General features: G+C 37.7%; 1 protein-coding gene across 1 annotated transcript in view; it reads right to left on the bottom strand.

The window, feature by feature from the left end:
* SLIT2 (slit guidance ligand 2) overlaps positions 1-25,186 on the bottom strand; it is a 375,780-nt gene that overhangs the window by 78,839 nt on the left and 271,755 nt on the right. The window contains 14 exon segments of the mRNA XM_049789962.1: positions 1,462-1,533; positions 2,136-2,207; positions 5,368-5,436; positions 8,973-9,105; positions 12,188-12,354; positions 13,728-13,795; positions 13,797-13,841; positions 13,843-13,873; positions 16,570-16,595; positions 16,597-16,620; positions 16,622-16,681; positions 16,683-16,716; positions 18,831-18,905; positions 23,016-23,166. Of these exon segments, the coding sequence (XP_049645919.1) occupies positions 1,462-1,533; positions 2,136-2,207; positions 5,368-5,436; positions 8,973-9,105; positions 12,188-12,354; positions 13,728-13,795; positions 13,797-13,841; positions 13,843-13,873; positions 16,570-16,595; positions 16,597-16,620; positions 16,622-16,681; positions 16,683-16,716; positions 18,831-18,905; positions 23,016-23,166 (1,027 nt within the window).

The following is a 25,186-nucleotide window of genomic DNA, read 5'->3' as shown; positions in this document are numbered from 1 at the left end:
TGTGTTAAGTCAACTCTAGATTGAAGAGTTGAAAGGTAAAAATAAAAGTAAAAATGCATTGGAAGAAATACAGAAAACCTTTTGAAAAATAAACATGGGGTTATGAAAGCTTTCAAAAGCACGATCGAACACTTAAAAACCACCATGGAAAGCAAGGATGAATTTTTGAGAACACAAGCTATTTCTATAACATAACATTACATATAAGGAATAGAACTCAAACACTTGAAGCATAACATACATATGTAAGATACACAATGCATCTTTCTAATGTAGTCTGCAAAACTCAATCCTTTAGTCAATATAGGAAAATTTGTTTTACAAGGCCAAGACAAAGTGGCGTACAAAAAATGTAATATTCTATAACCAGCTAATTAGAGTAAGAAGCACAAATACCCAGTGCACAAAGTCAATATACTTAATGGCTCTTGTCACTTGAAATACAAATTAAAACAAATAGAAAATAATATCCAACCCATCAGAGGACAAAAGTGAAAAGGCAATGATACTCAATATTTGCAAATGTTTTGGATCAGGCACTTTATATGAAGCAATAAATGAGAAAATAAAATTGTAAATCAACAACATGTCTTGGGGATCAACTTGAGGCTTAATTTTGGTATTCTCCCAACACGCTAAATAGAGATTTCCCACTAGAAATTATTTCTGAGATGCTTGTACTTTCGCACTGAGATTAAAGTGTAGGATGCTTACTTGCATACTGGAGAGACAAATGAAAATCTGGAATTAATGGATAGATGAAAGATAAGGATGATTGAAAAAGTTCATCCTATGTAGTCTGCTGTACTGATTAAATGACTGAGGAATGTATGTGATAAAATGGAAATAATCTAAAGCATATTGTTGAATTAAAAAGCAAATAAGACAGAACCCAGACATATCTTATTGGTGGCTTTACAAATTATACAGCTATGGACATGTATCTAACAATATATGAAAAGTGCATAGGAAAAAAGGAAAAACAATTTAACTTGTTTATTTCAGGGAAGAAAGTTAAGATTAAAGATCGTTTAGTTTCCTATATTTTCAAATGTCACAGGAAAAAAATATGTCCATATATTATATAATTTTGATGGAAGCTGAAGTTTTCTATTTCTTTCAAAATTATTAAAGTTGGATAGCGTACATATCAGTATTTATGTATGATGTAATAAAAAGCTAAAGCAACAACAACCATACCAGGATAAAACTATTTCTTGTATCTAAATAAAAGCAGGAATAATAAATTAAATAAAAATAATAAATTTTAAAGCAGGAATAATAAGTTAAAGCAGGAAATAAATAAGCAGAAAGACCTTATTTTCCTACTTCCTCATTACTCCTAATAAAAATCTCTAAAAATATCCAAGAATGTACAAAAAAAGTAGCATCAATAAAGAGACAATCTGGAGCTCACATCTTCTAGAAAAAAAGACATTTTGTTGAACATAGGGTGCTTACAGTAATCGAAGCGATTTAAGTCCATCGAAGGTTCGTGAAGGAATACATCTCAAACGGTTGTAACTAAGAATTCTGAAAGCACACAGAAGCCAATTTGTCTCACTCAGGAATCTCAAAATACATAAATGTCAAATTTAAAATAAGGCAAATCAGAGAAGGGTCTTAGAGCAGCTTATAAATGGAGAATCTGGATGCACACAACCTCTGTCTAATTTCTAAGCATCTCCATGCACCCATCTACGTCGTGTGTGTGTGTGTGTGTGTGTGTGTGTGTGTGTGTGTGTGTTTGTGTGTGCGTGCGTGCGCGCGATTTCTAATAAAACACATTTATGTCCTAAACAAAGTCTCTGGTGTAGCCTGCTATTTGTTGAAGTTGAAATAACTCATTGCCTTCCAGCCTAATTTTCCCTGAAATCTACCCATGAGAATGTTCCACCCACCCCTGCCCAATCACAGAGATCAATTTTCTCTATTTTATGCACTTAATAGTGCCCAGCACCATTTGTATTCTCTGCATTTGTTTGCAAATAAAACCTTGTTTTGCCCCTATCTCCAAATAGATGAATGCACCTTGGGATCAAAAATAATCCCATTTTCCAAGAATGTATGGCACCCTAAGGATGCTTTTTAGCAGTTGGATTTATAACCACCCAGAACCAAACTTTGACACTCACAAGGTAAGGAGTTGAGTCATGTTGCTGAAGCTCTGATTGGAAAGAGTGCTGATTCGATTGTTACTCAAGTCTCTACAAAAGAAAGAAGCGGGACGTTGGATGAGTCTCAGACAGAAGACTCTTCTTCCTCAATGCTGGCTGTACTCAGCTCTTCTCTGCAACATGGTGGCATGAGAATCTTTTAGGGTAAACTGTAATGTGATTCAGGAATAGTCACAGCAACCAGTTGAAACATAAGGCTACACTTTGGCCGTAGGAGCGATGCTAATTCACTGTGAACTCATTTCTCTCCATACATGGCTTTCCCCCCACCCCAATTTACTCACTCCACCTCCTTGCTACTCACCCCTGCACTTAACCCCTTCCACTAGACTCTTACCTGGTCCAGAGTACTAGTGTATGGGGACTATTCACAATACACACACTTAATGAATGAGAAGTTTACCTTTGCTTAAAAAAAGTCCAGTCTATACATTTAAGTCCTGCCATTTGACACTATAGGATCATTGATATACATGTGAAAATATCATAAATGAAAGAACCCCCGATTTCTGGGGCACTGGTGATAATTTTTCACTTGTTTGTTGGCAGCTTATCCTGGTTTGTTCTTGGAACCACCTATGGTCCTCTAAGCATCACCAGGAATAATCCAGAAACGCAGAGCCAGGAAAAGAACCTGAGCACTGCCAGGTATGTTTATCATGTTATCATTATAAACAGTGTATGATTAAAACTGACCCTTAGCATAGTTACTGGCACATGATAGGTATTTAGTCATTTTTGGCTAAAGGGTAGAGTCAGGGATCAAACCTGGGTTAGCCAAATACAAAGCATGCACCCAACCACTGCACTGTCTCTCTGGCCCCCACAATAAATGATATTTTAAGCCATAATTAATTACATCTGGATTTTTTTTTATTTTGGTGGGATGGTAGGCACACCCAGCGATGACCAGGGCATAGTCCTGGATCTGCACTCAGGGACCATACCTGTCTGTATTCAGGAGGACCATGGTGACAGAGATTGAACCAGGGTCAGCCGTTTCTAGAACAAGCATTTTACATCTCTGCCTATGAAATTTAGTTCCTCTTTTTTTTTCCTCTTTTGGGTCACACTCAGAGGCGTACTCTTGTCTCTTTATTCAGGGTTCACTTCTGATGGGGCTCGAGAACCCTATGGGATGCAGGGTTTGAACCCAGGTCAGGAGTAAGCAAGGCAAAGATTTTTATCCCTGTGCTGTCTGGTACTAAGTCCGTGCAAAATCTCTGGCCCCAAATTTTAGATACTGTATTATGTATTATTATTATTATTTTCATTTTGGGGCCATAATTAATGCCGCTCAGAGGATACTCTTGGTTCTGCACTCAGAAATTGTTCCTGGAAGGTTCTGGGAACTATATGGGATGCTGGGGATTGATCCCAGGTCTGTCCCTACCATTGTGCTATCACTCCGGCTCCTATTTTATTTTTTGAATTAAATTTTTTTTAATTTAGACTTATAATCAATGCCAAGTGGCTATTTATATGTATTTTGTATTTTGGGTGACAGATTTTACTTGTCACTTTGATCTTATAATTATAACTAATGTATAGAATATAGTATAAGTTATATATTAAAGCACATAAATGCAAAATATTACATACTGTTAATTCTGCAAAAATGTACTAAATATATGCATGTAATAATTCATCAATACTTACTCTGTATCACATATGATTTATATGTATAAATTCACCATTTTTGTACACCCCTTTCAAATTATAGAAATAAATAGAATAATCATGTAAAGAAACGATTATAGCTCAAAATTGAATCAGTGGACTTGAATTTAGTTTATGTATTTTTTATTAGATATACTGTATTATTTATTAAAGTATATAAAAATAGAAAACTTAAATAGCTGAAATACTTTATAAAAATACCAAGATATTATTAATAGAATGGACTCACAAAATTTTGAAATGGATATAAACAATATAGCAGTTTTATAATAATCCACATTCTTTACTGCTGAAGTACTAAACCTAAAATTTAAAGATAAATGAGTCTAGATTAGCAGAGAGTAAATGTACCATAATGAATCACTAGTAGAAGTGTTTCTGGACCTATCAGTTCTCATTTGTTGCTTCCAAACTGTTTTTTAATAATCATAGTAGTTCCACAATTACCCAGTTCTGCTGAAGTAACCCTTTGGGAATCACATCAATTTAATGCTTTATTTAACAGAACACAATGTATGTAATCAGTTTTCATAGATACCAAATAAAAAAACTAGAGGCAGAAAAAGACATTTAAGTTTTGATTTTCTTTACTTTGATCTCCTGTTTGTGATTTATAAATCATTCAATATAATTTTTAAGATACTTTAGTTTTTCCCACTTTATAAAAATATAAAATGACTAACAGTAGTTTTATGACCTTAATCTAAAAGTCCATGCAAAAAATGGGCTATTTTCTGCCACCTAGGTTGCTTGAATTGATTAGGAATAATTCTTATCCTAGGAATATTCATAAGGCAAAAATCGTAAAATTAAGAAACTATATTTTTAAAAATTACACACAATATTTGATCAAAATGTTTGTACCTCTAAATATATCATTGTATTATAACTTAAGCATAATGAAAATGTTCATTTATTTGAAAATGCTATTTAGTAAGATAGCAGGCCAAAGAGAAGAGATTCAATGTTTCGATATTTTTTTAGACTTATGATGACATTTTGGCCAAGAGTACTTAATTACAATACAGTAGACAGAGGTTGTATAAAATACTTTAAATACTGACAGTCCATACCTTATTTCATAATGTATTACATAAAAGAATCAAAGCTATGTATTTTCAGGAAAGTTATTGCTCTGTACCAACTCTGACTTCCAGAATAAAGAATTGTTTTCTATTTTTATCTTCTTGGCTTGTCATGAAGTAGCCCATAACCATTAGGTGGTCATAGTTATAGGTGTCCAATTCACTGCATTTCTATAGTTCTCTGACACTTAGAATGCATCCTATATGTGGTTGGAACAGAGGGGCATATTTTTCTAAGAGGTGCAATTGCCTGATTGATATTCAATGAAGATGTTGTTACTGATCCAGAACCACAATGAGCAAGAAGGGATGCATCTAACTGTAAATGATTTATTATATGAAAGGCTCAGAGATTCTTCTACCCCTTATGAGCCCCATCTTTGTGAAACAGAGTGAAAATCAAAAGATGCAAAAAATTTACTCACATCAGTGTTAAATGTTTGTAATTTGAGAGCTCCTTGGGAACAAGTGTAAATTGGTTCCCATCCAGATACCTTAAAAAAAAAAAAAAGAAAATAATATTATTTTTTGAAAAGTGACAGTGGCATATGGTGAAAGAGCAATATTTCACTTTGGCAATATTTCACAATTGGCAATATTTCACTCTTCACTGAATCAAGGTAGCACTTAGCACTTTCATGCTTTAAGGTGTGATTTCCTAGCTGGCTTTCCAAGCTAGAAGAAAAGAGAAAGCACCATAGTCCAACGCTGTTGAACTCATGTGTGCATCATTCATGATAAATTATAAAACAGAGGAACCCAGTTCATTTTCTGTTATTTAATAACACAAAGGAGAGATCCAATCATTTAAATGTCAACAAAATTAAAAAAAAAAACCCTGCAAGATATTTGTGTATAGGTGTAAATAACACCATGAAGTGTGTTAACTCTGGCAGTCTTGTCCCTAAGAGCAGGACCTCTCTCCCCATTGCCTGACCATGTGTCCATGCACTTGGCAAATAACAGTGGGTGGTGTTAAAGAAAGATCTGGAGCTTTCTATATAATTAAATTTAAGCATAAAATACCTTCACTTTATTTTCCCTTTGCTTTCCTATTTAGTGATATTTTAGGTTACACATAATATCACCATTTATATCAATAGCACAAATATAATGTAAAGGTAACAATTAAATGCCCATGATAAGTAAAATTTACCTTTATAACAACAATAAGTGGCATAATAAAATAAATTGACTTTGGTATAACTCACGAAACTGCATCAATAAAAATGAATTAAATGTTTTATTACGGCACTATTTTTTGATGTCGTAATAAAAAGACAAAGAGAATTTGTTTCTTTCTCAAACTGCTCTGTTTCAGAATGCTATGACAAAATATCTTTTGGTGATTTGGGCAATCGGGTTATGGAAATGTGAACAAAAAATGCATATTTGAAAAAAAAAATTACATACTGGGCTTGTGACCTCTTCTACCCAGAAAATATTTCAAAATAAAAATACTTTCATAAAAGAAACAAACTGTCAAAATATGTCATACATATTTTATGCAGAGCTAGGCTCACTCCTATGCCCACTGGAATTGTCTGACTTCCAATTTTGATTATTGAATATTAAACATATTTTCTTGGCAACACTAGAGGGCACTAGAATCCCACAGACTTTTGCACTCTTACATTATTTCAGAAAACAACCTAACTTAAGACTAAAGAAATCCAGAACTTTTGGTATGGATGTTTATATATATGACAGGGAATTTATATGGAACTGGTTAAAATAATAAATACCATTTGTTCAAAAATTTTAATAATTTAGTAGAATATAAGCATGGCATTTTTTTCTAATAGAAATGTTCTTGCTGACAGTATAGTTCTAAGAATCAGCCATTGGGGAGGTAGAGCTATAATTCACCAGGCATAAGGTTAATACTCTCTCATCTTATTTGCATCTCCCATTTAGGTAAAATTTACTTTTAATGATGTATACAAAATAGGTGGAAGATTTGAGTCTTGGTCAAAAAAAAGCATAAGAAATGTATAAACCAAGCAAGTTTTCATATGTAATTTAGTATGGAAATCAGATAATATTTTCAATAAAACCAGCTAAAATGGCAGAATAAATTTAGCATCCGTGATGGTGTGAAGGTTGTGATAAAAGTTATGCTCTGAGTCTATGACTGGATTCTATAGAGACTCAATGCTTTTTATACAGAATAATCTAGAGTCATCTGCTTTGTAACAATAACAAAATGGAGTCATGCATTGGTGGTGGGAAATGTGCACCGTACTGCAAATCAAAGTTTCTAAAGAAATAAAACAGAAGAAGAAAGAGAAGAAGAAAGAAAGAAAGAAAGAAAGAAGAAAGAAAGAAAGAAAGAAAGAAGAGAAAGAAAGAAAGAAAGAAAGAAAGAAAGAAAGAAAGAAAGAAAGAAAGACCATAAATAAAGAAAGAGAAGAAAGAAAGAAGAGAAAGAACGAAAGAAAGAAAGAAAGAAAAAGAAAAAAAGAAAGAAAGAAAGAAGAGAAAGAAAGAAAGAGAAGAAAGAAAGAAGAGAAAGAACGAAAGAAAGAAAGAAAGAAAGAAAGAAAGAACGAAAGAACAAAAGAGGGAGACAGAAAAATGTAGAGGGCAACGGGAAGGTGAGAGAGAAACTGGGGACATTGGTGGCAGAAAATGCACACTGGTGAAGGTTGTTGTAAATTGTATAATATAACTCAATAATGGAAAACTTTACCTCTGTGTGTGTGTGTGTGTTTGTGTGTGTGTGTGTGTGTGTGAAACTCTGTATTATGAACAACCTTGTAACCATGGTGTATTATTCAGTTATGGAGAGATTCTAAAGATTCTAAAGCAAATAAATATACATTAAAATAAAAATAAAATATTCCAGTCCCCACACAACTGCAGACTGCTTAATTAACAATTGTGATTGGTAAATAAAAGAAACTCAACAATTTCTAGCATTTCCACATGAAGCGAGATCTACAATGTGCATGGGCTAAATTCTTTCCTTTTCTTCTCTAAGTGTTCAATTCAGGACCAAAGTAGGACTCACAGATTAGTATGTGATTTGTAACTAATTTATTTGAAAACTGAGCTGATCTTTGGAATTCATTACCTATGTTCCATGTTGCCAAGAGTTGCCAGAGATGCTAGTTTGGAATACTTATATACAACTGCATACATTACATTGAGACTTTAGTCATTTTCATACATGGATCCACACAAAAAGAAGGGAGAAATGGGGAGAATGCTCACTTGTGTTCATACCAACTTGTATTTATGGTACACTAGAGTAGCAATAACAGAATGAAATAATATTAACAAAATTCGTGACTTACATCCCATTCTTCATGTCTTGTATGAAGCAGCTAATTGAAAGTGGTAGGACTAAGACTTACGTATTATGGTATAATTTATGGCTAAAATATTAGTTATGGCAAACAATTCCTCTATCTTTGGACCCAACTCTGATTCAAGTCCAAAAAGCAGTTAACTCTATTAAGTACCAGTCTTATTAGTTTCACATCCCAAATATCTGTAAATTTCAGATGTTGAGATATTCTTCAAGTAGGCATAATGGTAAAGAAAAATATACTATGAAAATGTCCCAGACATGAGAAATGATATAGAATATAGCAATAGGACACCAATCATTTAATATACTGCATGAGGACAGGGTTAGAGGGACAAATAATTATGGGAACTCCACAATGTCTTATTATCATTTTCATTTTGAGTCCCAAAGTGAAACAATACAAAGGCACTAAGAAATCCAAGAGAAAGGAAGAAATTTCGGAAGAAGAAAATATGAAATGAAGGAAGAAAAGGAAGGAAGAAAGGAAGAAGGAAGGCCACCAACATTTCCTAAGAGAATCACAAATATCTTTTACATTATTTAGGATAATGTAAATAATTACAATATTTATGGTAATCCTTCATTTTTTTCTGATTCTAATTAAAGCTCATAGCATTTAATTAGAAAATATGACTGAAGATTTTTGTTTAGTTTCCATTTCCCTGGTATGTAAAATATGAATTTTTAGGGAATGTTAAGCTGAGCTCTACTTACAATTCAGTGACATCTCTTGGAATACCTTTGGGCAAGGCCTTTAGACCCTTGTTGCTACACCGAACCACTGTGTCCAAGCATGTACATTCAGTAGGACATCGAGACAGAGGCGAACAGCTATTGTCATCATTTCCTAAATTGCCAAGACAAAGACAGAAAAACGTGGAATTGTGACTTCGAAGATGTTAAAATAAAAAAAAAGCTCTCTGGCTCCAACATAACAAACACTAGAGCAGGGGTGGCGAACAAGTTCGACACAAAGAGCCAAAATTTTAAACTGTGAGAGTCAGAGAGCCACACCACGCAGTGACCTGCCAAAACAGACAAACACACAAAAGCATATCACATCTATTCAACACATATTGCATGTTGCCATTTTGAGTGAGGGTCAAAATCCTGCAGTGATGGTGAGGGTGTGCTGCGTCCTCCACACTCAGAACTAACGTTAGGCCAGATGTGACGCAACATGTGCCACACGGGTCCCCCGCTTGGGGCCGGGGCAGTTGTTTCGGAGGGATGGGAGACGGAACTCCGCGCTTGGAGATCTCTCCTCAGAGGTCCCTCCTCAGGAGCAGCAGAACAAAATCCAAACTTGGCAAAGAGCCAGTCTACAAAATCATGATAAGAGGCAAAGAGCCGGATTCATTTTGGCCGGGAGCCTCATGCGGGTCGAGAGCCCCGTGTTCACCACCTCTGCACTAGAGTCTTGAACTATAGAATCTTTTGCTTTCCCAATCAAATCTGACACCATATGTTCCAATGACACTTCTTTCAAATCACCTTTGACAGAATTTCAGGTGACAAATCACAATTTTGTTTGTTTCTTTCTGGGTCACACCCGGTGGTGCTCAGAGGATACTCCTATCTTTGAGCTCAGAAATCACTCAGGCTTGGGGAACAATGTGGGATACTGGAGATCAACTTTGGGACAGCTCTGTGCAAGGCAAATGCTCTATCTACACACTGTGCTATTGCTTTGGGCCCATATTCATAATTTTTTGGGGGGGTGGGTAACACCTGGTGGCACTCAGGGGTTACTCTTGTTTCTGAGCTCAGAAATCACTCCTGGCTGGAGGGACCATATGGGATATGAACCTGCATCAGTCCTGGGTCAGCCGTGTGCAAGACAAACACCTTACTGCTATGCTACCACTCCAATCCCCACATTCATAATTTTTGTTTGTTTATTTTTGGTTTGGGGTCACACCCGGCAGCCCTCAGGAGTTACTCCTGGCCCTACACTCAAAAATCACTCCTGGCAGGCATCCCAAAAGGGATGCTGGGATTCGAACCACCGTCCTTCTGCATGCAAGGCAAATGCCTTACCTCCATGCTATCTCTCCGGCCCCACCCCTTATTCATAATTTTTATGATAAAAAATAACAGAAGATATTTCCTTTGTTCAATTATTTATACTAATTACATTTAATTATGAAAAAACTGTAAAATCATGAACTTGAAGACAGTGAAAGAAACAGATTGATTTAAAATTGTTTCCTAAACTACAAAAGGCTCTTTTTATTTTTTTTAATGTAAGACTCAGGGCCAGAGCAATAGAACAACAGGTAAGGTTCTTGCCTTACACATAGCTGACCCAGGTTCAATCTCTATTATCCCTTATCCTAAGCACCCGCAGGAGTCAGAATTGATTTCTTAGTGTGAAACACCAGAGTATACTCTGAGTATCACTGGGTATGGCTCCAAACCAAAAATAAACAAAACAAAACATCGGACTCAAATGAGCTCTTCACTCACAATCATGACAAAATCTGCTCTATTCCTTACTGTGATGATCAGAATCAAGGATGATGACAGATAGAGCATTATGAAGTAAAATAGAATATATTTGATGAGTAGCTCAAATTTCCATCTGATCAGCCATCCCCTTCTCTCATAGGAACACAGTGGTTACGAGGATTAGGAAGCACAAGTGGGCCATGGGAATATGTGCCATCATGCTTCTAGATATTTGTGGCTCCCCAAGAAGGATTTCATGGAAAGAGTAAATGAAAGCAACATATTTGTGTCCAAAGGCAGAGGAGGAAAGTGAAGGAAATGAGTTCCCAGCTGCTGATCAAAAAAAGTATTTGGGAAAGAGAGAAAAAAGGGAAGACCCTCTCAAGTGTTCAGCAAGAAGAGATGCCAGTGGAAGATCAGTCTTTACCTACTGAACTGTCTCTCCAATACTTGAAGAAAAGTAAATCCTACTAAATTATAACCAGCTTTATAATACTGAGAATTTTTAGAAAGAAATTAAAAGTAGGCCAGGGAGTAGCTCAGTAGTAGAACAGTTACCTTGCATGGATAAGGCTGCATTCCACCTCATCTTTGCTTTGAACTCTTAATTTCCATGGGCTCACATTTCCTGCATCTTTCATTTCCTCTTTTCCCCAAATGGTAGGAATACTTGGGGTTTGGGGTTCTGGCCATATCTGGCCTCTTGCCCCCATGCCATGTTCAAGAGTAGTGAGATGCTACTGGACATGATTTTGGTGACTACAATAATTCTGTAGTGAGCTGGATTTGCTCAGGGGTCACCTGACTGATACTTATTCCCTGAATTCTCACAATCTAGAAGACCTGGCAGGACCACAGTCAATTGGGTAAAATTTTCTCCTTCCTGTCAATTTGGTCTGCCAGGTATTTGGCTCTCACACTACGGAAATTCTAGAATCAAAACTAATTTTGTTCTGGTCTTTTCCCTGCTATTGACCTCAGTCATCTCATTATCTGCTGACCCTTCATGAGAGTGAAGCCCCAGATGCTAAAAATCAGTTTAAATAAAGTTAGAGGAACTTCATCAACAAGTGGGACATGGTAATATCTTCTAAAACAAGCAGAAACACCAATTCAAGGAGGGAAAGTGCAGCCTATAAAAGTTAAATACTCTGGAGTTTTAAAAACACCAAGAAAACAAAGCAAAAGATGTCCAAAAATTCCCATTGAGGGGCCAGAGAGGTGGCACAGGTGGTAGGGCATTTGCCTGCATGTGCTAACCTAGGATGGACCATGGATTGATCCCCCAGATCCCTTATAATCCCCCAAGCCAGGAATGATTTATGAGCACATAGCCAGGAATACCCGAGTGTCATCAAGTGTGGCTCAACCCCCCCCCCCCTTCCAAATAATTCCCATGAGAAGCAGTCCTGTGTTTCCCTCAGTCCAGGAAGGTGCCACAAGCACCAGCGGGTGAAGACTGACCAAGGTTTTCTTACCATCATCACAAGTGAAATCTTGAATGGCAACATCCTGGATGGGGATTTCTTTGAGGAAATATGGCTTTTGACATCGTGGGTTTCCTGTTACAATCCTTTTCTTCCGGAGCCACTCTCCCAACCAAGCCAGGTAGCAATTGCAGTTGAAAGGATTGGCCAAGAGATTTCTGAGGGACACATGGAAAACATACAATGTTAAACATAGGGTCTCAACTTAGTCCTCAAGACTCCATGCCACCATTTTTCCACAGTTTCTTTCCAAACTTTTTCTTCTTCTTTCCAGTCCCCATTCATTTCCACACTCTATAGAATGTACTTCCTGTTCAACATTTGTTTATTACTTGGTATATAACACCACCACTTTCATATAAAAGTTCTTGAAATAATTTCATGCAAAAAATACAGTGAAGGCAGCAATTTGGGGTTTAAGCAGTGGATCCTGATAGATATCTCATTTAGAGATAATTTAAACTTGTCAGAGATCCCTCTGGCTGTCAACTTTCCTACACTGATAATGCAGTAATTTAATATAAAGATGAAGGCTGATTACCTTATATTATTGAGTTTAACCTGACAACAGCTATTTCATTAATTTGTCATTTCAAGATTTCCATCTCTTATTTGCTCCAGAGAATAGGTTTCCCATCTAAACTGACAGCTGAGTTGATTAAATGCCAGTTATAAAAATGAATTTACTTCTACAAATCTCAATACTTTTGGCATCTCACTACTTCAGCACAAACCTATTGACAATCCCATTATTTATAAACATGCCATCTTTAATAAGCACAAATTAGTCACTCGATGTAAAATGTCACATTTTATGTGCAAAGAGGATTAAGTGCTTTACAGATGGATGGATGCTCTTCAAATGATTTCTTTAGTGATTTGAATCATGTAGAACATGGTTATTTTTTTTCTCTCTAACTCCCTTTTGAGTTAAGATTAGTACACTGAGTTGCTACCATTACAAGGAAAATCAAATTAGCTAAAAGATTTATAATTTCAAAGGCTGCTTTTTAGCTCCTGAGACACCAAAGTTTGAAACACATTGAAATTATGTGTGTGTTTGTGTGTGTGACACTTTGAATTCTATTACAGACTTAAAATATTCCTTATTTTTAGACTGACTAAAACATTTTCCCAGACAGGCTCAATTTATTTCTTAAATATTTCTCTAATATTATAGTACATACCCTCTAGTGACCAGCCTTTATTGTTGCTTTGGACATTCTAATGTGTTTCCTGTCATTGAAAATGATCCTTTGGAACAAAGTTGGTTGGAAATTGCACTATCAACTTTTTATACTAGTTATACTAAAGACTCCAGTGTGAAAACAGGAGAAAGCCTCTAATATTTTTAGAAAAATATTTAAATAAATAGTTGAACACAAACAAATCTGCCCTCGGTGAAACCTAAATTCTTGATCCAATTTTTATGAAATATCTCATTGTGTATTAACTTGCCTATTAATAAAAGTAATAAATATCACACACTGGACTCAATCCACACACAAAAGAAACGAGTTTTCATACTTACAGAGTAGATAAAGAATGAAGAGTATCAAATGCCCCTGGTGCAATTGTAGTAATTTGATTATCATATAAAGGAAAGCAAACGCACGGAACTGAGTCCTATGAAACTATCACTTCCCTACACAGCTTATGCGATTACTTCTCAACATCCTGGAGGGAAAAAAGAGAGAACAGTGTCATAGAGGACAAAGCATCATGCAATCATTTCGGCCTGGACCCACAGGAACCCCTCTTCCCAAACAAATCCACTCATGACTGTTCTACTGGCCAGGTACTTGTCATTTCAATGGCTACGGACATTCAATGGCTACAGATCTGAGAATTAGCTACAGGAATAAAATGCATGGAGCTGCTCATAAGGCACTCAATTTTTTTTTTCTTTTTTTTGGTTTTTGGACCACACCTGGTGATGCTCAGGGCTATGCGCTATGTGCTCAGAAATTGCTCCTGCATGGGGGACCATATGGGATGCCAAGGGATTGAACTGTGATCCGTCCTAGGTTAGAGCATGCAAGGCAAACAGCGTACTGCTCCGGCTCCGAGGCAACTCAATTCTTAAAAGTAGGGTGAATCTCCCCCAGAGATTACTCAGGGTGGACTGACTCTGATCTCTCTGGATGCTATCATTATACTTCCATGATCACAAAGGGTCTAGATCCCAGACAGTGTTTCATGGAAGGGTGAGCAGAAAGAAGGTAAGACTCAAAAGAAAGGCAGGAGGAAAGAAATCAATAGTCACAACAGATGCATGAGTGATGGCATCCCATGGACACACATGCTAAGTCTATGCCAACACTGGCTGGTTACTGGAGGGAACTTCACCACGTATTCCTGCAAGCCAGTACTAACTGTTTTATCGGCTGAATGTGAGTACATCACTTTTAGTTTACAACTTTAAAAGTAGCTTCCTGTAGAACAATTTCTATTGTTCATCAGGGTTTAAAGGTGTTTTTCTTAAGAAAACTCTGACCTGTGCTTTGGAATCTGCTCTCATTAAGATGGACGCCTGCTGCCAATTTCCCATCATGCCTGCAGAGACCCAAGGACTCAAGTCTTGCCTGTTTACTTATAGGGACATGAACAGCTGTACAAAAGAAAAAAGCTTCTTCTAAATTTCCTTGGTAAAAATAGTTGCCTTTAGGAGCCAGAGCAATAATGCAGTGGGTAGCATAGGGTGTTTGCTTTAAACATACCCAACCCCAGGTTCAATTCAAGGCATCCTATAGGGTTCTCCAAGCACATCAGATATGATTTTTGAGTGCAGATCAGGAGGTACCCTAGAACACTGCCAGGTATGGTACCAAAACAAGACAATAACACAAAAATAATAGCTGGCTTTAATCTTATTCAGAATTGCTGGATGTTTCAATTATTTTCCTTAAATTTCCCAGACAGGGTTGATGCACCTGGCCTCCCGCAGAATGTTAGAAGGTGTTGGTAAGATACAACAAAGTGTTGAAAATAAATTAAACACAAACAATCGCTTTAAAGATGGAATACCATGAAATAAGTAGGTACCACCTATTTTGGCACTGTGCTAAGTCAGTGGTAAAAATAAAAGATCTTTTCTTTATTTGCAATGGCCCTCTTCATTCAGGAGGCCTTGCTAGGTCAGGAATAAAAGAATCATAGCAACCAAATGCTCCTCCAGCCTGTCCTCTGCCTTTCTACAGCCCAAATGCACAGGTTCTCTGCAGGATGGGACCTGGGGATGCTATATTACACATCACTCTTGATCGAGGAACGACCCCTGTGACTCTCTGCCCTGTGCTTCTCACAAAAAGCAGATCATGGATTTCTAGATATCTGAGCCCAGGTGTGGCACTGACGGGCCTAGGGAAAAGTGGGGTCTCAGAGAGGATATTTTTCACCCACAACAATCCCACCAAGAGCTGCTTCTTGGTTAGAATTCTGTCACGTCCTTCACATAGTTTTGGAAAGTTGCTCAGATTTGCAGTTGTTGAGTATCTTTTCCCATGCTTAAGAAACTCTCTTTCGGGGGCCGGCGCGGTCGGCGCTGGAGGTAAGGTGCCTGCCCTTACCTGCGCTAGCCTAGGAGACGGACCGCGGTTCGATCCCCCGGCGTCCCATATGGTCCCCAAGCCAGGAGCGACTTCTGAGCGCATAGCCAGGAGTAACCCCTGAGCGTTACCGGGTGTGGCCCAAAAACCAAAAAAAAAAAAAAAAAAAAAAAAAAGAAATCTCTTTCATCCAACACAATAATGTTTTGGAAGGAATTGAGTCTATACATATCCTCAGTAGACAGCCAAGAAGCATGCATGTTTTTTTCCACCTGTTCTCCCCCTTTTTGTCCACAAACATAAACTTCCAATTTACCATTTCCCAATCCTCACCAAGTACACATCCCTCTCAGCATGTTTTCAAGGGAAGAGATGGTAAACAACTGACTATTAACAAATCTCTCACTTTTTCAATAAGACCAGAACAGACTATGTCAGTTCTTTGCTATAATGTTGGAGTTCTTATTCTTCTCAAGAGCTGAAGTTGATGCTGAGTTTAATGATTTGGGGTAGGAGGGAATATTTGAAGGAGTTTGAGGAAAAGAGAACAAACTCATTCTGAGAAAGAACAGACACCCATAACTGTGTACAAGAAAAAGCACAATGTCTGATTCTTTGAGGAGTCCACAGTCAGGAGAGTCAACTCCTGCAAGCAACATACTGAAGAAAAGACAGGAACAGGGGCTTTAGTTGTTTCGAACACAGACAGATGAGAAGGAGAGAGTTGTTGGGAAGGAAGTGCAGGATCTAGCATTTTTCAGATAATGGGGCACAATGATTTACTCTCCTGTGGGATAAGAATTCAAGTCAATAAGAAACACTTACAAAGTTTTGAGACTTTCCAGCCCTTTTGAACATCTTATGTTGAACACTCTCCCAAACGATTGCTTGTGAGAAGGATTTCATTGACTCCCGGAGGGCCTTCAAATGCTCCCTCCTTCAATGTCTGTGATCTTATTGTTGCTAAAATTTCTAATGAAAAGAAAATTGGTTGAAAGAATGATTTTGAGACTAGGTATTGATAACAGTGAGCCAATTCAGAAAACACAATCAATTTCTTTTCCTGAACAAAAATCTTTTTCCATCTCCAACGCTCTTCACATCACAGATTCTGGGGTCTACAAATGACGCTATTTCCAGATCCCATCAAACAAAACAGACACTAGAGAATGTCTCTAGGGCAAAATTTCCACTCCTGATCAATACAAAATGAGGTTTTGACGTGTCCAGAGAACAAACTCTTTAGATGACAATCGTCAAACCTGATGCCTCCCCTCAAAATGTAATTAAAACATTTTAAATACATAGGGATACTCCTTATTAAAAGCTGTACAATGATTCAGAAAAGCATTGGCACTCACGTAATGTTCATTGAATGGTAATTTACCTCCAGATAATACCTCTCTCATAATGCTATGTCCAAAAACTAACTTCATGCCCATAATACAATGATTGTGCATAAAGCAACACCTTTCTCTTGGTTTACTTTTACTCATTCTAAGGAAGGAATGCCCTGGGTCAGGTATCTTTTATTCAAGCTATTTTTTTTTTTGTTGTTGTTGTTTTTCGGGCCCACACCCATTTGATGCTCAGGGGTTATTCCTGGCTACCAAACCGCTCAGAAATTGCCCCTGGCTTTGGGGGACCATTATGGGCACCCCGGGGGGACTCGAAACGAACTGCCGTCCTTCCTTGGCTCAGAGCTTGCAAGGCCGACACATACCTCTAGCGCCACCTCACCGGCCCCTTTTCAAGCTTTTTATTTATACTATTTTGACCACCATTGCCAACTGCTCCTGGGTCAGTTCTAGTGGTTTTTGCAGGAGTGGTGCAGTGCAGGTACATCGAATACCAAGTCTCCCTGCAAGCAGAGCAGAGCTTCAGTCCTTTCAATCTCCCCTGGCTCATACAGCAATTATTTTGGGTATATTTAATTCTCTTAGAATATCTGCATCTACTAGCTTCTCGTTAGCTGGAGAATGAAATGGTTAATCTCAAGGCTTTATTCTAGTTTAAAAGAAAGGACTTATATTAGCAGAGCAATAGAATAATAGTTAAAGTGCTTGTCCATACCACATGACTTATCAGAGTTCAACACCTGACACCAATACCTGAGCAGCCTGGAGTAACCCTGAGCTCAGAAGCAGGAATTAAAACCCGTGAGCACCAATTAGTCTGTAGCCCCAAATCAAGACAAAACAAAACAAAACCAAAAAACAGGCTGGCTAGTGTTAATGAAAAAGGAAGACAATAAGGAAATGAGTTTCATCTTGTGAGGGACAGTTAAACGGGGGTCATGAGCACAGAAAGTCATTTCAGGCTACATTGACTCTTATGGTGTTTTATGACAGAAGTCAGTTCACATTTAGGACAAGACCATGATGGGTGCTTGCGTCCGGCAGCACACTATACTAAAACTTGGAAGGAAAAGACCACGATGGGCCAATGAACTTGTCCTCCTAATATTTCCTGCCTAAGTGGAGGATGCTGCCAGTGACCTCTGCCCTTGCCCTCTGTCCTATCTCTCTGCTTCCAATGGTGCAATATTTTCAGTGCTGGTAAAACTGCCTGAGCTACTGAACTTCTTTTGAAATATGAGTTTTATCTACAGGAACACAGATGTGCTACCAAGCCAGTCTGCCAATCAATGAATTTGGGCTATCCCTAATGAAAGTTTAATGAAGCAAAAATGTCAAATAGTTGACACCAATGTGCTGAAAAGAGAAATAACAGCATGGTTTGGGGAATAGTAAGGAAGTTAGGACACATTACTAAAGCTCATCCCTAATGTGCTTAGATGGCTAGATTCTTGCTGTGGCCATCTATCACGACCAGCTGTTTGAATGAAAGGAACTTTGCAATGAAAACAGGGATGGCATCATTTGAACACTTAGAAAAGATTCAACTGCTCAGCATCATCTTGGAGATGATCTTAGGTTCTTGTTCCATTGTCTGGAAATGTTCCTGGAACTTTGATTATTTTTTTTAATTGCCAAAGAAAATATACACAAAACTGCAAAGGGGTTAGGAAACACAGAGAACAACTTGATAGCAATTTGAGAAGCTGGCTCCCATGCACGGCTTACATTTTACGTAACTGAGGAAGTTTCTTGAAGATTCCTGTGGCTTCCAACACGGTGAATTCGTTATTATTCAGACGCCTAGGGAAGAGAAGTCATAGAATAGTTTTATCGCCAAAAGCCAGGTAGGGATTGAATTTGGTTTTTTATAGATATGTATAGCACTGCTAAATGATTCTACTTAAGAAAATATCGGCCACATAGCATAAGATGGAGAGATTATTTTGCTCATTCCCTTCAATTTTTAATGATCAAAATACATTGAGAAATAAATACTAAGAAATATAAAAATAATAAAAATATATAATAAAATATAATACACACTAAGAAATAAATACTAAGAAATATATCATAAAGGATATTCAAAATTTGAAACCAAGTCTCATTCAGAATTCTAGAAAGTTTCTCAAACATTTTTTTCCATTATTGTCCCTCTTTTATAGAGCAGTTAAGATCAGTTTTCCCTAATCCTTTGCTCCATAAAGTGTTGTTGTTGAGGTTTTTTTTTTTTGGTTTTTTTGGGACCACACCCCATTTGACGATTCAGGGGTTACTCCTGGCTATGTGCTCAGAAATTGCCCTTGGCTTGGGGGGACCATATGGGAACCGGGGATCGATCCGCGGTCTGTCCACTTGCAAGGCAGACACCTTACCTCTAGCGCCACCCTTCCCGGCCCCTGTTATTGAGTATGTATTGCTAGAGGAAAAAGATGATTCAGGCTAAGGTAAATACCTTGCAGGAAGCTGACATGTTCTTTGATCCATGGTACATACAGTTCTGAGGGCCTCCAGTAGCTGCCCAGCAGATTGGAGTGATACAAGAAGATAAGAACCAAAACAAAAACATCCTCAGGACCTGTGCAGAGCACCACTGGCCTGGCGAGGCTAAGGCTTCTCCTGGGGCCCCTGGATTTCCTGAGCAGCACTTGGGAGCACCTCACCAATAGGAGTCTAATGTTATGCAATCTAAAGCTGTAATGTTACTCTTTTAGCTTCTCTAAAAGTCACACCAAAATCATTCAATCACCTGTTCTTCCTGATTCCAGAAACCAAACACATCACTCAAAAAATAAATGTCATTCTCATCAATAGTCACTCTGCCACCTTTCTTTACCCCAAAACAATCCCCTAATTTGCTTCCTGTGTCCATGAGTTCATGCTTCCCTACTTTACCTAGAAGAAGTATCATCACATGAAACCACTTCTGTCTGGATTTTTTCCCAATTTTTATTCTTAAACAAAGCTGCTAAAGAACACTGGTGTAACAGTTTTGTGTGTTTTCTAGATATACACACAGAGATTAAATACGAAGCGTGACATGCCTAAATTTATGCTGAGTTCATTCAAAACAGTTAAAAATTTTCCCAAAGATTAGTGCCCTACTTATACTATATCCCAACAACAGATTTGATTTCTTTTTCCTATTATTGTCCTATCCCAGTGGTCATCTCCCGTGGATAGAGGGTGGAGTGGGGCCAAGGATCACTTCCAAAACAACAAAGTGATGATTTGTTCTCACAATGCTGACATTTAAGGGTATAGGGTCCATGAAGGTATTATTGGGTTGAGCACTCCTGAATTCAGAGTCCCTATACGCTACTACTACTTAAGCTATCCACTAGGTGGTGTGTGTGTGCGTGCACACGCGTGTTTTGTGTGTTTTCTAGACTATACACACAGAGATTAAATAGTAGGTGACATGCTAAAATTATGCTGAGTTCATTCAACAACAGTTAAAAAACTTTTCCAAAGATTCCCAAAACACACAGTGTGTGTGTGTGTGTGTGTTTGATTGAGTATTCTTAATTTTATGATCATTCTTGTGAGAATCTAAACTCTGGTTTAAATTTCCATTTCCCTATTACTTAATGACATTGACAATTTTTTTTTCTTTTGGAGGGCTTGCAGAGTGGGATACCCATTCCAGCGATGCTCTGAGCTTACTTGCTGGTCAGTGCTCAGAATCTGCTCCTGACTGTGTGTTCAGTCCCCTAGTAGTGATCCAGCGGACATCATATATATGCTATGAGGATTGAGCCTGGTTGGCCATGCTGCAGACTATTATCATTGCATTATCTCTCTGGCACAACAATTTTTTTAATGTATTTTCTAATGTGCACTTTTTATTTGGACAACTTATTTGTATAAATAGTTCTCATCACTATAGTTAAATAACAATTTATTTTTATTATTGAGTTATAATAGTAGCTTGCTGAATCCCCAATATAAATATCCGAAATATCTGAAATGTGAATATTATCTTCCTTGAAAGGTTTTCAAATGCCAGATTAACGTAAAAATCTCATAATTTCTTCAAGCACCCCACAGAACTTTGCTGAAGAAATTAGATACTGGAATTCTAATACCATTCCTGATTTACATATAAAGACTGTTTAATGTGTTATCTCTGTTGCAAGATATAATTTGAATTGTGGCTTATAGTGTTATGGAAATAAGTATCACTCACTACAAGAGTTCAATGTTTTTAGTGTTTGGTCTCCACGTATTTCTTCAAGTCCTAATGCCATAAAATAGGTTGTGAACTAGAGGAATTCAAAAATAAATTACCATAATTACCGAGAAGTGGGGTTCTGTCAACTCCTTGGAAGCATTACATCATTTCTAATTATTCTAATTCCTTAATATTCATTAAGTAACAGACAGGAGCTTGGGCACAGTGGGAGATGAACTATAAAAATCACAATTGCAGTCATACAGGGGCCATCACTGAGTTGAAGACAAAAGGATGATACATGCTCGAAAAGACAACCCACTCTACAAAGCAATGAATGGCAAAGACCAGATGGCTCCCTGTAAGAACATTCCTAAGATGTTCAGGATGAGATTTCACTGGGGGTAGTCTTGCAATTTGAGAACAATGTCTTGCAAAGTCAATAGAGATACACCATAAATGAGCACAGAACTGATGCATGCATAATTTGACAAACATTATTTTGGCACCTGTGTGTACCAGATCTTAGAATTAGGGTCATAAACTTCAATATGATACCTTTTACACTTCAGATTTTTTTCTTTTTTGCTATCAATTGATCAGGAAAAAAATAAAACCCTTATCTTCTGTTCTTTAAGATTTGAAAATTAACAAATACTCCCACTTGTGATTCAATGAAGACATATAAAAGATTAACAGCAAAATGAGGGGAAGATTCTCAGGCCAGAACTATAGCACAGTAGGGAAGGTGCCTAGCTTTGTATGCAGCATACCTGAGTTTGAACCCCCATAGTTTTGTACCCTACACTTGGTCAGAAGTGATCCTTGAACAAAGGGTATGGTATGATCTCAAAATAAATAATAATAATTTTTCATCGAAAAGAGTTTTACAAGGAACATTTTGGTAGAGCTCTACATTATGATTCAAAAATGAGAATTTTCAAACTCAGCTTTGATTTCCATTAAGACCACATATGTTAAGAAAGCATGATTTTTTTTGGGGGGGCAACACCCAGTGATGCTCAGGGGTTACTCCTGCCTATGCACTCAGAAATTGCTCCTGGGTTGGGGGACCATATGGGGTGAGGGGTGATCAAACCGTGGTCTATCCTGGGTCAGAAGCTTGCAAGGCAAACGCTCGACTGCTGTGCCATCACACCGGCCCCAGTATTGATTTTTTTTTTGTGGGGGTTTATGGGCCATACCCAATAGTGCTCAGGGGTTATTCCTGACTCTGCTCAGAAATTACTCCTGACAGGCACTCTCCTTAGGGTACTCTATAGGATACCAGATATCAAACCCAGGTTGGCTGCATACGGGCAAATCCCCTACCCACTAAGCTGTTGCTATGACCACAGCCTTGATGATGATGATTATTATTATTATTATTATTTGTTGTTGTTGTTGTTGTTTTGGGGCTACATCCAGTGACAGTCAGGGGTTACTCCTGGCTATGTGCTCAGAAATCGCTCCTGGCTTGGGGGAACATATGGCACACCAGGTGGATCAAAACTTGGTCCTATCCTTCCTAGGTAAGCTGCGAGAAAGGCAAATGGTCTTCCACTGTGCCACCGCTCTGGCCCCAGCCTTGATTATTTTTAATTCAATGATGCACTCATATCAAGATTTTTTCATGGAAAATGTCATAATGGAGAATATAAGAAAAAGATAAACGTCTCAGTACTTGGATGCTTTTTTTCTCTTCCTCCAGGCCTGAGTTTTGTTAGAGATAAACTTACAGCTCTGCAGTGTACTGGGGAATGTGGTCTGGGATTTTGGCAAGCTTCTGATTGGAGCAGTCCACCGTGGTTCCTTCACAGCGGCACTTCTCGGGACAAGCCAGGTCTGCAAAGCAGTCCCCACTTAATTTTGATCGATAATCTTCGGTACCTATTGAAAGGATTCAAGCCAGAAAACAAAACATTTAGTCTAAAGTTTTGCATATCTCTTCATTTGTAGGAAGAAAATAAACAAAGCCAGATAACTATAGATTATGCAGCAGGGAGACAACTTGAGGGGAATTTTGGTCAATGGATGTCAAGAGAGGGTTAAAACAAGGGCTTGGAATTTGCTGGAAAAAAAGAGTAACCAGATTCACAGGACAGGAAAACATTAATAGAGTTGAGCTTTTCACAGCTGTACTTTCTGCTGATCCAGTGATGAGCCATTCTAGGCTATTAGTCAGCTAATCACACAATGGCCATGGATTGTGAAAGCTTATATATATATATTATTTTTTGTCTTTCAGTCAAGAATTTAAAAAGGATCTGGTAATAAACATATGCCTAGAAGTCATTTTAAAAATAAGGGCTTTCAAGGCAAATAGATGCACTCAGATTTTGAAATTTTCTGTGTGGTCTTTTTATTATTCTCTCCCTCTCACATAATCTTCAGAAATGCCTACCAAAAGCCCTCTTTTTTATTTTATTTTATTTTTTTGCATTTGGATTTTATTATAAAGACACAAGTCAATCCTGATTTAAGCCTCAGCAGCTTGCCATGCTGTAGAAAGCTGCGTGACGTTCCATGGTGCTTGACGGAACCATGTTTTACTCATACCTGGCAACCACATGGTTAGATCAAGCACAACAGAAAATCTCGCTACATAATCACTACACCATCCACTAGGTCAAGGGGAAGACCAAGAGGGAAGATGAAGGGAAGCAGGAGAAAAGCTACAGAGGTTCCGGAAATGTCATACTGTTTACATGACATGCATTCTTCCCGCAGAATGTTTATGACCATAGTAAGAGTATTACTACCGAAGAGTTCCTGGAAACACAAAGAAGGGGCTATACTGAACAATGCGTCCACCGTTCCTCACAACTGCAGGATGGAAACAACAGCAATCGCGAACAACATCCAGGAAGAAGTTGAAGATGAGCTACAAGGACAACAGAGAAGCTCAAAAGATCTGTGGTTTCTTCTTGGGGAGAAAAATAAAGGGGATAGGGGTGCAAAAGACCAAGACTAGAAGAAGGGACATCTGGACTGGAGGGGAGGACATTATGTTCGAGATCAGACACTTTTACTTACAGCCCCAGTGGTGGATTCCTGCAAAAGTAAAGGTCACCAAGAAGGAAAGACAGACAGAGCAATCCCTAATTTCAGACTCCTCCACATACATAAATCAACTAAGATCTCTTTCTTCATTGCTTAATGTGGCAATTAGAGGTGAACAGTCTGGTGTGACAGTGATTGTCGGGCTTTGTAAATATTTATAATCATTCTTTGAAGCACTGTAGTCTTACAAGAAAAGCAATCGCATACAAGATGCATAGCACAAATTATGTTCTTGTCGATTCCTCTAAAAGATGAACTCTCTGCAAGATAGATTTTCTTTTGAGTTATCACTGTAATATCTGGAGTGTCATATAGAACGTTGATAGGAAAGTCAACATGTAAAATGAAGTGGAAAACAAATCCTGGTGAAAGTCAAGGACTGTCATGAGCACATTTGGATTAATCCTTAGGTTATGGTTTATTTAATGACTTTCTTCACTGGTAAATAATGTCGCCTCATGGAAATGGAATCAGAATCTCGTAAAAATTTTGCAGTTAAATATAATCAGTTTATTACATCTGGCAATGAAGGCATGAGACTTTTCTATGAGAACCAGCTAGGTTGTGATGGAAGTTGTCATTTTAAATATGAAATGACTAAGTATCTTGCATTTGAAATAATCTGAATTTGAATGCAATGACAATGCTTATTTTATGGTGGTCTTTTAGGAAGGCTCAAACTTTAATTAGATTCTTGAAAAATCGGAGGAACAAGTCCAAATAATTCTTCTGAGTTCTGACTTCCATTGTTTTATTTCTATTCCAAAATGACCACAGTTTTAAATAATAAATAATACATTAGCAGAAATGAACAGTTAAGCCTTGGTGCCTGATCTGCGGTTTATTC

The sequence above is a fragment of the Suncus etruscus genome, chromosome 16 (genome assembly GCF_024139225.1).
Source record: "Suncus etruscus isolate mSunEtr1 chromosome 16, mSunEtr1.pri.cur, whole genome shotgun sequence".
NCBI classification, from domain to species: Eukaryota; Metazoa; Chordata; class Mammalia; order Eulipotyphla; family Soricidae; genus Suncus; species Suncus etruscus.
Note: the sequence above shows the minus strand (reverse complement) of the source record. Positions and strands in the feature narration are given on the sequence as shown.